The 16268-nt window shown below is 43.3% G+C and overlaps 1 protein-coding gene across 1 annotated transcript in view; it reads left to right on the plus strand.

The window, feature by feature from the left end:
- The window catches only part of LOC308080572 (tensin-1-like), a 142953-nt gene that overhangs the window by 8667 nt on the left and 118018 nt on the right, over positions 1-16268 (plus strand). Inside the window, 1 exon segment of the mRNA XM_080422466.1 lies at positions 14115-14229. Within this exon segment, the coding sequence (XP_080278592.1) occupies positions 14115-14229 (115 nt within the window).

The following is a 16268-nucleotide window of genomic DNA, read 5'->3' on the forward strand; positions in this document are numbered from 1 at the left end:
GGGGGTTCTCCTCACTGGCAGGTGAGTCAGTAGTGACAACGCACAGAAGTGTGTGCTGGGAGGAATCAATTGGCATGACGACAAGATGAGAAAAAAGGGGCTAATAAGCAACTTACTCAGGGACACTTAGGGACACATAGCAGAGCCCGGGAATCGAACCCGGGACGTTCTGTTTCCCAGGCAGCCTCTCTGCCCATTCAGCCATGACCTCCATTAACCCATTAAGACCTGAGGCGATTCTTTAAAAAAAAATCTAAATCCTAACAGTTTTTTGAAAAAAATATAAAAAATATTTTTTCACGATTTTTCAAAAATAGCAGATCTACAAGCTCGTAGCGCGGCACTCGGTGCCGCGCTACGAGCTTGTATATCTGCTATTTTTGAATAGCCAAAGGCATCTAAAGTGACACAGAAGCGTTCCAGGTATCAATGGGTTAACTCATCAGACGTGATGTTGCTGAATGGGTGTAACATTATTTGTACTAAGAAACCCATCAATATTTCCCTTTCATCTGGCCTCAGACATCTGCAGACGGGTAATGTTAGGAGGACCACATTTGGCAGTCTTATGTAGGGGGAGGAGGGGGTACGTAAATGAGTACCAACAACAAAACAACATTCCCGCGAGGATATGTTGCGCAGAAAACTTGAGTTGAATATCCATTTCAGTTACGACTGATATAGGAGGAGATCTCTGATGGTTAAATCAAAGAATAGGACCTGCACGCACACCAAAAAAAAGCTCTTTATTCCATCAGGACATGAAGGTCTAACGACCGAAACAAAAGTTACAACTGATAGAAATAAACGTTTTACTCGTATAAAATCTTTTTGTGATTTGTGGTAAATACCAAATATCGGCGGCACCCCTGGACTGGTGTCACAGCACTCTAGGGTGCCATGCCATCCACTATGGCATATAACATGTGCACGCACACACACACTCTCAGATTGAAAAAAAAAGTTTGAGCCACGTAGAAACAGGCCAATGCAGGAAATCAAATCGCACATTTGCATTTCAAAGCTCCGTCTGCCCAGAGTTTGGTGCGTGTGCATGTGTGTGCGTGCGCATGCGCCGTACCGTACGCCTGTGTGTGTGTTTGTGCAACTGTGCATACGTGTGTGCAGTTTGAGTGTTGTCCGTACATGCATATCAGCACCTTGTGTTGTTGTGCCGTGTTTCTTCTTATTTTCAAAGCAGGTAGACAGACATAGAGACAGACAGACAGACAGAGGGTACTCATTAACACGTGACATTGGAAGTTCATCAGTAGTTAGCTAATGATCATAAGCAGCCTAGACTTGATGATCTCAACTTATTGATTGAGGTGTCACTCTGCCTGTACCTGTTATTGATCATATTACACACACGCACGCACTCCGCGTGCACACACACACACACTCACACAAATGTACTTGCCTTTGAGATTGTAGGTATGCACTCCACGCACAGACCCAAGCCAATGTTTGTTCACACAGCGGGGCATCACAGGCACACACACACACACACACACACACACACACACACACACACACACACACACACACACACACACACACACACACACATATGCACACACGCGTGGAGTTTCTCAGTGTGCTGACAGGGTGTGTGATACGTGATGAGGGATCTGCTACAACCTGGCACACTGCCCATAGTGTCCGTCCACTGGGACTGACTTCATTAATAAAACATCACAGTATTCAATACACCACATCCTGAAGACATGTTCTCACACACACACACACACACATACACACACACACACACATATCTAGTACTCAGCACAGCACATCCTGAAGACAAGTTCACGTCTATGTACAATACAACACTCACCACCTTGATGTTGCTGCTCTTGCATGTAACCATCCCCCCTCGTTCTTCTCTCTCTCTCTCTCTCTCTCTCTCTCTCTCTCTCTCTCTCTCTCTCTCTCTCTCTCTCTCTCCCTCTCACTGTCACACAAAGGCAGTCATTGTTCCTGACAGAATTTCAATTGGTTGTAAATTGAAAGCAGGTGTGGTGTTGCGTTTGCATGTGACTGAGAGTCTCCAGCTCATGTGTGAAGGAGCAGGGACCCACGTCACACTCAAATCAATCACACTATCGCTCCATGCGCTCGCGTGCGCGTGCACGTGCGTGTGTGTGTGTGTGTGTGTGTGTGTGTGTGTGTGTGTCTCAGTGTGTGTGTGTCTGTGTTGCTAAGTCGCTCATCCACAATGTATCTTCAATGAGTTCATCTCATCACACACAGAGCTTCATATACTTCCTTATTGTTATCACATATCAGGGACCAGTCCCATGTTACTTAGTTACTCCTCTTCGTCCCAAGTGGGACATAAGGCTTCGACGATCTGCCTCCATCAGTCCCATGTACTGGCAATTAATGGACAATAGTGACGGTTTGAAGTCGCGCATTGTGTGAAGTTCCCATGCAAACAAAGAACAAAATGACCACCATTGTGGAGCAAACAAAGCCAGTGTCTTGTTGACGTTCTTTCGACAGTTCTTGCACTTCAAAGATTGCCTAACTAGCCGAACATCACCGCAGAGAAACCAATGCGAACATTGTGTGATCGGTGAGGCACTTAATGCGTTTGTGATTTATATTATTTTATGTCTACAATCGGCCAACCATGTACCATGGACAGTTTTGAAGAAAGGTTTTCTGCTACGAGGTACAAACCTCTATAATCCCTCTCTTGAGCGACAATAAACACAACAAGAGAGTATTTAAATAATGCAGTGAGATAGCTCACACTTTGTCCACTGTCTGACACCAAAAATGACAAAATCTCAGAGACAAATTATGTCAAGCATCGTTGGAGTTAAACAAAGAGCGCAGATCTTTGGTATAATCACAGTTCCAGTACTGTATACAGCGGTGGGGTCTAACATTCAGAACTCAAAGCGGAGCTGTATACAACGGTTTCATCCCCGAAGAACTTTGTTTCAACAAGACCTGCCGAAGCTGAAAAAACATGGACTTGGTTAGGAGTATGGTGCCAGCTTACGACATGCTTCTTTTAACCCCATGTTGCCATTCTGCCCAGTTCATGCTGCGAAGGCTTTTCCTTTTGTTCGGGACTTAACTGTAACCACATGTGGAGTTTAACTTAAGGCATAGACGTGCGTCGGCCACACGCATGGGAGCAAAGGTGTGTGTGTGTGTGTGTGTGTGTGTGTGTGTGTGTGTGTGTGTGTGTGTGTGTGTGTGTGTGTGTGTGTGTGTGTGTGTGTGTGTGTGTGTGTGTGTGTGTGTGTGTGTGTGTGTGTGTGTGTGTGTGTGTGTGTGTGTGTGTGTGTGTGTGTGTGTGTGTGTGTGTAGGGTTGCAGGTGGAAATGCCCATTGCATAAACAAGCAGTCGAGGCTACAAATGTTTGACCTTTCACCATTTAACAAATACATATCCTATACCGCATTAAAGGGGAGTATGGTGTGTGTGTGTGTGTCTGTGTGTGCATATATAGCATGTGCTTTCATCTGAAAGCATATTGTGAGGTGTATTGTGAGGCATGTGTGCACTTCACCTCCTTTGACCGTGGCGTGGTGCATGATGTGTGTTGGCCTGCCTGCCTCACCGTCACGACTGCATGGAGGACGGGGCCTCCCCCCACCCCTCTCTCCATTCCAGTTGTAAGTGGGGTCGTGGTCATCGTGGTGTAGCGATGCTTTTCATTAGCTAAGTGCAACTGGGAGACGAGCAACGGGATGTGATTTACTGGACCTGCTGTCTAAGCACACAGCCCCACACACACACACACACGCTCACGCGCGCACACACATGCACGCACGCTCGCCTGTGCGCAACATCCTCTCATTACCCTCCATCGCCATGCATCCATGCATCCATCCTTGCATCCATCCATCCATTCAACCACCCCCCCCCCTCTCTCTCTCTCTCTCTCACTCTCACTCTCACTCTCTCTCACTCTCACTCCCTCTCTCAACCCCCTCACTGGTTCTCTCTCCTGGGTGTCTCCAGCTATCACAACATTGAGGACATGACTTGTGATTTTTGTGTATGTTTTTTTTTATTATCGTCAGTGTGTTCAGGTTTTTCTCTCGTCGTTGCAAAACCACAAAACGGGCGCTCTCTTCAGGTCGTCCTCTTACGAGCCCTTGAGGGGTGATTCATTCCGGTCATCTCCATCCTCCATGCATCTGGCTAGCTCACCAGCGCCTCCTGCCCCTTTCTCTAAACGGTATACACTGAAATATGTTTCTGAAAACATTTGTGGCAATTAATAGGCAATGGAGTCACAGAAAGGTGACTCTAAACTGACTTTTTTTTTAAAGATTTATTTTGGGGTTTTTTATGCCCTTTATTATTGATAAACAGTAGGCTGACAGGAAATGAGGAGAGAGACATGGGGCGTGACATGCAGCAAAGGTCGTCTACGCGCAGTCAGGCTACATTGTAGCCTAGGTGCCCGAACCGCTACGCCAGCGGTCCAGGCCTACACTGACTTGTTTGATCTTTATTTTTTTTTGTGGACCGACCAGGCGTGTCATGGTAATCCCCAACGCCCAAAATCAGTCCATATAGACTATAGTCCATATAGACTATAGTTCATCTATCCGTTTCACTTAGAAATAATGGGCCCGATTCACTAAGAAATGTACGACCATATTATTTTGATCTTACCGGCATTTAAGACAATTTTCTTCATGCAAAATATTGTCTTAAATGCCGGTAAGATCAAAATATGGTCGTACATTTCTTAGTGAATCGGGGCCAATGTCACGGTACAGAAAGGAAATACTCTCAAAATATAATTTCGTGTCGTCTTTAACATAATGCTCTGACGAGTTGACCCATGAGCCTGGGTATATGAAGTCATTGACTTATTTAAGGGCAGTGCCTCCTGTCATTAGAAGGGGACGGTCCGGGAGGATGTTGTAGGTGCACGACCTCGGTTTGCTTGGCATTTCGCCTGAGACCAAACCTTGAAGCAGTCGGTCTCCTCTCCACTCTGGACAGGAACTCCTGTGCCGTGTCACCTGCATAGTCCGGGCCCATTAGGACTACTGCAGGCAGTCATCTATAGGCCTCGTGGGAGTAATAGCGAGTTCTTGCTCCCGTCCACTGATGGCCTGCCTGATGTAAGTGCATAGTCCAGGACTATAATGAAAGGGGGCGAGGGTTTCCCTCCGCAACACCCCCTGCCAGGATATCAAACTCCTCACTGTTGCCGTCTGGGAGAACATCATCTTGGCTCAGGTATCCGTGTACGTGGTCCCTATGGACGGAGCAGGTATAGGGAGGGACACCGTAAGTAGGCTAAAGCCTTTAGTATCTTCATCATCACGCCCCTGTGTATCGAGTTAAATGCCTTTTTGGCAGTCATCCACATGCAAGCGAGCTGCTGAGCTCTCTCTCTCTCTCTCTCTCTTGCTAGCAGTTAGAACATTGTAATAAGACATTGTTTGGGTACTGTCACCACAAAAAAGAAGTGACTGTTGGCCGTTTTTCAGCAGCACACATTCAGTAGAATACACAATAAAATCCTGAATCTAGAGTGTACAAATGGACTCCCTAAAAGTGGAATTATCACCCAGGCTCCTGCTTTGTATGGCACTCTAGGGAAACAAATTTCCCTACGGGGACATACAGCTTAATGTCCCCGTAGGGGTTAATATCCCCTATGGGGATGTTAATGTCTCCTATGGGGACATTTTGTATTATGTTTTGTTTTTGTAAAATGTTCATATTTGATTTCAAGATAGCTACAAGCTCACAACGTGTTGCATGGTGGCGCGTTGTTAGCTTGTAGATCAGCTATTTTCCACTTCGACAATGTTTTAAAATGTTTTGCCTACATTGATTGAAACTTTTTTTGACACAAATGCATAAACATGAACATAATATTTGTACATCTGTCAAAAGGATAAAGCCCTAAAAACCTTGAGAGCTTATGCCCATTGTGGTCCTTTGACGTGCCCAAAATAGGGATGCCAGAATTAAAGTGGTTAAAATACATCTTTCTCTTTGAACGTTATATTTGTATCCCGTCTTTTCTTCCTCTCGCTTGTCCCCTGCTTTAGCTGGCCAGCCCCTTTTTTACTCTTTCTCTGAAAAAATAAATAAATAAAAAAGTTGAATCCCAGATGCTAGTTGGCAGCCATCCAAGAACCATTTGGGCTCCTGTTGTTACAAAACTCAATGCCGGCCTGTGTGCCAAAGAGAGAGAGAGATACACAGTGTGTGTGTGTGTGTGTGTGTGTGTGTGTGTGTGTGTGTGCGTGTGCGTGTGCGCACTAGCACGTGGTTGTATGTTTTCTTGCCCTTTCCTCATCCATCATCGCTTGACAGGACACGCTGACCCCCAGTTGCCGTGGCAGCCAGGTAACCATGGCACCTGCCCGTGACACAGCTGGCCGCGTCTGATTGGTTCAGCCACCGGCTTTTTGCCAGGTCATCTTTAACATCGGGGCTCCAGAGTGGCACCAAGGTGCTTTGACAGGCTATTTATAAATGAAATGAGCCGGGGCAGCCCATTGGCTGACAGGTGCAGTTGTGAAGTGTCAGTTCCTTTGACTGAGAGTTATGTCAAATTTGGGGAAAGTTGCGTGTATGTAGGGTATGTTTGTAGACGTCTCTAAACCAGCGATTCCCAACCTGTTGGCTGTGAGGCAAACTTGTGTGCCCCTAATTAATGAATTCATACCCTGAAGAAGACCTTTTACTGTGTCGAAACGTTGGTAAAATAATTTCAAAAAAAGTTATTGCATCGTGGCTACGAGCTGTGCGACCTCCTTTCTTTGAAACAGTTTATCTCCCGTGGTCAGCACCTCCTTACTATTGGTTTGCGGCGCGCTCCTGTTCCATTGTTTGCCCCCAATTAATTGCCAAAACACTACGATTTTATTGATAATATAACATTAATATAAAAAATGATAGTACAAAAAACCTGTAGAACTAGAGCGTCTTTTATATTGGCACTGCTTTCCAAATCAGTTAGGTGTATGACCCCCAGGGGTCCTTTGGGGGGTACCAGGGGGTCCCCAGCAAAATGAGTTAATATAGCGTCTCAATCATTTTAACCACTTTAACCATATTTTATACTTTGGCTATTCAAAAATAGAAGATATACAAGCGAGTGTCGCGCTATGAGCTTTTAGATTTGCTTTTTATTTTTGAAAAATCCCTAGGACTACAGTTATGCACAGAGCCTAATTCCATCTTTCATGCTATTGCATGTCTCACATATATTGTGTGAGAATTCTAAGATATAAAGTTGAAATTGTAAAAATAGGTCGATGGCTCAATTCAGGTCTTTTTAATTTAATATTGTGGCGGAAATGTCCTTTCACATAATCCTTAGCACAGGAACAGGAGGTCGATGGTAAAACTGATGAGTCATTCACAGTCTAATTGAGCCAAAGTGTCCATTTTAGACAAGTCACCTTGCACAAGTCTAATGCAGAGTGTTCATTTAACTCTGAAACTGGTCCGTTTATTTTTGTACCCTTTCAGGTGTAGCATTTTGCTGTGTGGCACGGCACTCCTGTGTCCGTTTTCATATTGCACTGCTGATCTGTGTTTGTCCAGCTCTGTCCCACACAATCCTGTTGATCCTGTCCATCTCAAGCACCCTTTGAACTGGACCAGCACTTTGCTTCAATCCAATGTATTTGCTTAAGCAGAAAGAGAAAATAAGTTGTTTTACTGTGCTGCTTCTACTTAAAATGAAACTGCTGTTCGCTGTATCAACATACTGGCAGAAGAAAGGTTCATTTGTGAGAGATGTGGGGGGACATGGGTGGGTGGCTGGCTGCGTCTATGTGTTTGTGTAAAGTGGCTTTGAGAGACTTCGCTTCTCTCTGCACCAGTGTGTGAGTCATGATGACATTACTGAAACAAGGGAGGGTGCTCGGGAACATCATGTGAACGGCCGAATGCCATATAAAGAAGCTTTGAACGATGAGGAATGTGCCATAGCCTACTATCTTTTGTCTTTTTAAGGATGCATTTTATATCATGTATCCTTCCTGATGCATTGTTGAAGAATCAGAATCAACCTTATTGTCACAGCACACGATTACAGGTGTAAAAGAGTGGGTGAAGTGTGTGTGCGAAGTGCGTGTGTGTGTGTGTGTGTGTGTGTGTGTGTGTGTGTGTGTGTGTGCGTGTGTGCAAGCTTTCAACATTGCAGTTACAGGAAGAGTTATAGGGAAAGATAATGGAGAAGAGAGGAGCGCAGGAAAAGTCAAGTAATAGGAAGGCACAGACAAATCAAATCTACAAAGTCTAGTATAGGAGGTGCATCATTCAAAATCAGCAGTGCATACAGTAGATGCCACTATGGAAGGCATAAATGCCTCTTGTGCAGGTGGAAAACATCTGCAGCATATTAAAAAGCAGCGGGTATATAAAATCACAGTGTCAGGTGCATGTATGACATAGTTAAGGCAATGAAAAACAGTGCATCAGGTTTAAAAACACTTGAAATAGCAGCAGGTATGAAATCATGGTTTCATGTGCATGGTTAAAGCGGCATGGTTTAACCTGCTTTAGCTGCAGTGGTGGAAGAAGTACTCAGATAATTTATTTAAATAAAAGTAGCAATATCACAATGTAGAAATACTGGCAGCAATATTTATTTTTTAAATATTTCAAAAATAGCTCTATAAGCTCACAACACGTCACATTGCAACGCGTTGTGAGCTTGTAGATCAGCTATTTTTGAATATATGAAGTATAACATTGGGTTGAATTGGTTGTTGTGTTTTGTAATAATCTAAATCTACAAAGTAGCTTTTAAGGAACTGCGTAGTACGTTTTCCAATAATTGTAATGGAGTAAAAAGTACAACATTTGCCTCTGAGATAGTAGAAGTATAAAATATTGACAAATGGACATACTCAAACTAAAAGTACCTCAAAATTGTACTTAAGTACAATACTTGAATAAATATACTTAGTAACATTCCACCACTGAGCAATATAGCAGTAACTAATGTTAACCAAGTACAGATCTCTCAGTATATTTTGGGCTAACTCGAATGTCCCAGCAGCGTTAATGAGTTGATTGAGTTGACCGTTCTGTGCTTAGCACACAACTCTCTGCACACACACACACACACACACACACACACACACACACACACACACACACACACACACACACACACACACACACACACACACACACACACACACACACACACACACACACACACACACACACACACACACACACACACACACACCCTGTTTGGCGCCCAGGGGACATGGGCCGCATGGTAGCTAGCTTTTAGCAGCTCCGCCGTTGGCCTACCTCTGCCCGGCTCCGCGGAGCCCCAAGGTCAGCCGCCGCAGCTCTCTGGAGCTTAGCGAGTGTGTCGCACAGTGTGACAAAAGCCATTAAGATTTAGGAAGATAGCAGAGCAAAAAAAAAAGAGAGAAAGAGAGAAAAATGCTGAGAAATACACTTTTATAAAAAGCTTTGAGTCAAATTGGCTGCGGCACACGGAGGGGGAGGGGTTGGGTGGGGTATTGGGCGGGGGTCTGCAGAATCCTAACCGCACTGATGAGCTCAATGGACATCACAGCACCAAATATCTAAAGTCTGGGTTGGTTTTAACATGGAGGACAGAAATCTTGTAACTCCACATTACTTTTTTCAAAATAAAAAGTAGCAAAAATAGCCAATCTACACACGTCGCTTCGTGACATGTTGTTGCAAGCTTGTAGATCTGAGATTTTATTATTAAAAAAAAAAAAATACCTATCCAATGAAAAGTATTAACAAGGGCTTGTGACTAAAATAACTACATTTGGTCCATTGGAACACAGGTTATTTTACCCATTTCATGAACAGTAAAAGTAAAATATTTTTTTTTGACCCACTGTACAAGATTTCCACTCGATAAACCGATACATTACATCGGTTTACGTTCACTGCTTTGACGACTTTACGAGGTAAAAATCTCGCTATTATTTCACTTGTCCCAGTTCGCACACACACGCTTTTGTCCTTGTGTCCCAGTCCAGTGGAAGTCACGGGAGGACACAGAAAAAAACGTGTAACATGTACGCCATACGTATGCTCTCTGGAGGAGAGCGACTTGGGCCTGCCTGGCCCAGCTGCATAAATACACAGAGGAAATGACATCATTATTATGACTTAACGGCGGGTTTAGAGAGAGAGAGAGAGAGAGAGAGAGAGAGAGAGAGAGAGAGAGAGAGAGAGAGAGAGAGAGAGAGAGAGAGAGAGAGAGAGAGAGAGAGAGAGAGAGAGAGAGAGAGAGAGAGAGAGAGAGAGAGAGAGAGAGAGAGAGAGAGAGAGAGAGAGAGAGAGAGAGAGAGAGAGAGAGAGAGAGAGAGAGAGAGAAGGGTGAAGGAGACAGGGCAGCCCTGTGGGCACACACTGGAGAATAGTTTCTTCTCCTTGGACTGACATTGAAAACAAGACGCAGAGGAAAGAAGCTCAGAGACTGAAGCTCAGAGACTGAAACTCACAATCTTCTCATTCACTTTTATTAGTATTTTGATACCTTATCCTACATTAAAATTGGCTACTGGGAGGGCCGGCCGGCGGACCACAGCCACGTCATTATGACTCAGACATAACCATAAACAAACCCAATACACCTATATAGGCATGACATGTCACTATGACTCAGACATAAACATAAACAAACTCACGATATGATCACGATACGAATCCTTTAGTCCCCTTATTCCCATTGCTGGAAAGTAACTAGGAACATTTACGCAAGTAATGTACTTAGTTACTTCTGGAAACAACAAAAACTAAGGAGCTTGTACAAAAACAAATTGCACCTACTTTTTTACACCTGTAAACCTGTAGCAATAAAGATGATTACATTTTGACTTTATAGTCTATACTTCTACTCCACTAAATCTCAGAGGCAAATATTGTATTTTTTACTCCACTACAATTATTTGACATCTTTAGTTACTAGTTACTTACATTCATAACCAATTAAGGATTTTATATTGGAAGATAGGCGATCTTTAAGCTCACAACGCGTCGCATCGTGACGCATTGTGAGCTTGTAGAGCCAGTCAAATCTTGAATACAGGAATTGTAACGGAATATTTCTATGTTGTGGTTTTGCTTGCTACTTTTAAAAAAATCGTACTTCTTCCACCACCGCCTATTTCGCTCTAGCGGAATAGGCATCCACAGTCATTCAAACTCACCTCATTGATTTGCATAATATGGTACTGTACATACAGTGGGAGAAGCTGTTCTGTGATGCTCGTTGAGAACCTAGCAGGGTTTCTAGAGCTTATCGCTCCTCAGGCTGTACCCGTGATGTTTCAGCAACCTACTTACACACACACACACACACGCACACACACACACATATGTACGTGCATGCAAGCACGCACATACACACATACGTTTGTATTACTATTGTGAGTACATCAACATAACATATTAGGAGGGCGATTTTAGGAATGCAATTTTATTGTCTCCGCCAGGCCGAAAGGCATGGCGAGAGAGTATGTTTTACCCTCCGTCCGTGTGTCCGTGTGTCCGTGTGTTGGCTTGATCGCAGCGAAACTGTGCACACACACTCCTTGGATGCCAATTCCGAACTTCTGCCCCAGATTTTTCACATGGGCCTTTTATAGCGCCACCAGGAGGCCGATTTGTGCAAAACATATTTTTTGACAGTACTCCTACAGATTTTGTCCAAAAATCTCGCAAATCGGTACACAGTATCTCTATAGTCATTAAACAAAACTCGTCTTTCAGATTTTTCATATTCCATTCTGATTGGCTAAAAATGGCTTCCAAAGTTTGCAGGAGTGCTCAATTTTCAACAAAATGCCTCAAATCATGAACACAGCATGCAATTTCGGTGAAATTTTGCACGCATATTTCCACTATGCCGAGGAAGAAATGCCACTTGAACATTTTCAAATCAGCCTCATGGTGGCGCTATAACAGGCCGATTCATGTTTTTACCTATAACTGCACCGATCTGTGTAAAACTTTGTATGCGCACTCCCTAGAGGTCAAGGAAAAACCTTTGCCCTGCATTTTTCCCATTTGCCTTTTATAGCGCCACCAGGAGGCCGACTTATGTAAAACACATTTCTTTATATTACTCCTTCCGATTTTATCCAAATTTCACACAAATCGGTACACATGATCTTCATAGTCATGTGATCAAGAAGGATGTGTTTGATTTTTCATATTCCATCCTCATTGGCTAAGATTGACATCTAAAGTTTGCAGTAGTGGCTTGTTTTGAACAAAATTCCGCAAATCATGAACGCACCGTCCGATTGCGGTCAAACTTTGTACGCACATTCACACTATGTTGAGGAACAAATGCCACCCTTTTAACATTGGCCTGTTATAGCGCCACCAGCAGGTCTAATTTAGCAAAAAAAAAAGTTGCACAAAATGCCTCAAACCATGAATGCAGTGTCCGATTGCCGTGCAAGGCCTAAGAACAAATGGTACCCTTTAAACATTGGCCTATTATAGCGCCACCAGGAGGCCACAATAACCTACCTGACCTGGCGGAGACCTGTGCTCCGAGGAGCACTTTTTCTAGTTTCTTTTTTTGCCGTTTTTAACCCGAAACCTTAAGCCGAAAATAGCCGATCTACAATCAAATTGTACAATACTTGTGGGTACATTTGGTTCCCACAACTATAGTAATACGAGCATGCACGCACTCACACACACACACACACACCCCCACACACACACACACACACACACACATTCAAGGGTATATACACCAACATGTATACACACACTTACATAAGCATGCTGTACACATGTATAATCACATACTGTAGGCTGACTCATTCTCATGCACAGTGTGGGTATGTATGCATGCACACTGGAACACAAACACATTTCTAGAGATTGTGACACCCTGAGCTACTGTGGGCTCTCTCTTTCTTCTCTCCTCATCATTAATTAGTCATTTAATTAGCCAACTTCAAAGTGAAAACATCCTCCGCTGGTGGGCTGCGTGTGTGTGTGTGTGGGTGTGTGTGTGTGTGTGTGTGTGTGTGTGTGTGTGTGTGTGTGTGTGTGTGTGTGTGTGTGTGTGTGTGTGTGTGTGTGTGTGTGTGTGTGTGTGTGTGTGTGTGTGTGTGTGTGTGTGTGTGTGTGTGTGTGCGTGTGTGCATGACTCAATATATCATTGCTGTTGGGTGGAGACCTTCTATGTCCAAAACCGTTCCTTTTTTATTGTTTTAAAAAAACCGTGTGAAAACAGCAGATCTACAAGCACACAACGCGTCGACGCGTTGTGTGTGTTATACTGTATATCTGCTATTTTTGCTACCTTTTTTGCGACACTCTTGTATGATAAACTAGGACATTAATTTACGTAAAAACATAACACGTTATAATATGGAGATACAAGGTTTCTGCCTGACAGTAACGACATGAAAGTAAGCGTTTTTGATATCAAAACAGCTGCATTAATGACTTTGTGACATCTGCATGTGGTCGATACACAAAAGCAAAACGGTTCTTGTATAGATGTTGAACACAACTTCTGCCGGATGCTAAGAATCTAAACACTGAACGCTTGACTTGAACGTAGCGTTGACTGTGGAGTCTGGATGCGGCGCGTGTGCGCGAGCCCGTGTGTGTGTAACCTTTCGGTTCCTAGATGGCCGCACTACCTCCTGAGCCGCAGCCGCCCTCATATTGTGTATTGTTGAGTGGGTTCAAGTCCCATGACTGTGTCAGTTAGCATTCCCGCTGTACAACCAGTTGCATATGGGATTGAAGTCCCCCTTGGTGGTGTGAGTTTTGTTTTTGTTTTAATGTTTAGTACCTTTATGTGATGATGATGATGATGATGATGACAATGGAGACTCAGTTGATACCTTTTTTTTGTGGGGGGGGGACCCCAATTTACACTGTAAAAGTATCTGTGTTAATTTACCTCTGACAGTGTACAAATGTGTACACTTAGAGTTACTGTCCCCCTAGGGGTCCAATTTTCTTGCATTTGTCTTTCTAACTATCAATCATTTAGCTCGGGATGCCCTGGAACCACCTCAAGGACCCCCACAACATTGAGAACCACTGACCTTCACTAACACACACACACACCTGACCTGTCCTCCTTCTGCTGTGTTTTCTCCATCAGCCCGAGGAGTTGGAGGGAGTCCATACGCATCACTTCAAGTTGAAGCCATTCAAGAAAGTCAAGAGCTGTGATATATGCAAGACGGCCATCGTCAAAGAGGGCATGATCTGTAAAGGTAGGCTTCCGTTCACACGTTTTGATTTTGCCCTTCTTTCATGGTTACATTAACACACAGGATTTTGTTGTGCTGTGCTCTCTTGTTGAAGCAGAGTATACTCAGGTCTTCGTGCGGTCCACACAGGTTTGCAAACCTCCCATAAAAGGACATTGCTATTTAGCACCAGTTTTGTTTAGTGTTTAGTTTTATGGCTTTGCACAAACTTATCAAAAACATTTTGCCTTCAGTAATTTTAACTCACAGAGTTACACCTAAAGAATGGACAATCGGAACATTTCAGTACAGTTATATTGGTGTTTTTGGTTACTTTTCAAATAAAGTGTGGGCAAAAATAAAAGTGGCACATTTTAATTTTTTTACTTTCCTATTACTAATGTCATATTACATCGCTACAATTATTATGCCAGTGTTAAACTATTTAAACAAAATATTGTAGAATGTTTTCAAACTTTAAAAAAATGACACCAAGATCATTCAAGTCGGAAAAACAATATAAATTTTTATGAAACAAATCTACTCCGAGAGGCCAGTGTGGCGGCCATCATGTTGGATTTTCAAATGGCCAATCATGCAGATTTGATCAATAATCCCTGGAGAACAACCAACCGAAATGTCATGCTTGTCTCATAATTTGCATGATTTCTGCTTTTCTCCATTAGCACGGGTACAGGCACACTCTGACAATAGTGACAATAGTCCATGCACACAACATGTCACAGGTGCGACATGTTGTGGCAATTAGTTTTTGCTAGTTATGATGGACAGTCAAACAGTTACAAGTCAAATGTATTGATGACATCATCATATAAAGTATATATACATCATCTGTGTCAACATTTGGACAATCCGAGCCCCTTTGACCTCCACTGTATGTGTAAATGTTCACTATTTCAGAGAGAACGGAACATATTTATATGAGCAGAAATGTGTGCGATTCTACATCAGCCTAGTGACAGCTTGACAGACAGACAGACAGACAGACAGACAGACAGACAGACCCCTCTGATGAAAACATCCAACAAGGTGCCTTTGCGCAAGGCATACTGTAGCAGGTGCTGGAGTGGCGCTTCTCAGCGGTGGTGGGAAGAAGTACTCCCATTTTGTACTTAAGTAAAAGTACCAATACTGCAATGTAGATATGCTCTGTTACAAGTAGAAGTCCCGTATTCAAAATGCACTTGAGTAAAAGTACAAAAGCATCTGCATCAAAATACACATGAAGTACCAAAAGTAAATGTACTCATTGTGCAGAATGTCCCATTTCAGTTCAAAATGTATAAAAGATCTTTTGAAAATAGCCAAAGTTTAGATAGGGCTGAAGTGGTTAATGTATGTTTTGTAATAATAATCCAAATCTACAAAGTAACTAGAACTAAAGTTGATCAAATGATTGTAGTGGAGTAAAAGTATAATACCGGTATTTGCCTCTGAGATGTAGTGGAGTAGAAGTAAAAGTACTGAAAATGGGAAACACTCCGGTAAGGTAAAAAAAAACACCTCAGCATTTCTACGTAAGTACAGTACTTGAGTAAATGTACTTTCCACCACTGCTTCCCAGCGGCCAGCGGCAGAACCCTGTGGCTGTGAGAAGAAGCAGCTCCCAGGTGTGACTGTGTGTCTCTGTGTGAGTGAGAAGGGCTTCTAAACACGCTCAGTGCACAACCTGAATCCATCTGTGTGTCTTATCTCTCTGCACCGTCTGGCTCCTTTGGGGAGGAGCCATCCAGTAGAGCTAGGGGTCTGCAGCGTTTTTCAGGCCAAGGACCCCTTAGCTGCAGAGAGAGAGAGAGAGATGAAGCAGGGACCCCCCTCCCTCCCCACTACATATTGTATAACATCAGTGGTGGAAAGTAACTAAGTACATGTACTCAAGTACTGTACTTTTTTTTACTTTACTGGAGTATTTCCGATTTTCAATACTTTCACTTCTACTCCACTACATCTCAGAGGTAGCCACCCCCCCCCCCCACTACATATTGTATAACATTGTGTTGCAGATTAAACTTTTTCGTAGATTTCATAGATAGCTTCATAGA

Source organism: Gymnoscopelus braueri, assembly GCF_963280865.1.
Source record: "Gymnoscopelus braueri genome assembly, chromosome: 24".
In the NCBI taxonomy this organism is placed as follows: Eukaryota; Metazoa; Chordata; class Actinopteri; order Myctophiformes; family Myctophidae; genus Gymnoscopelus; species Gymnoscopelus braueri.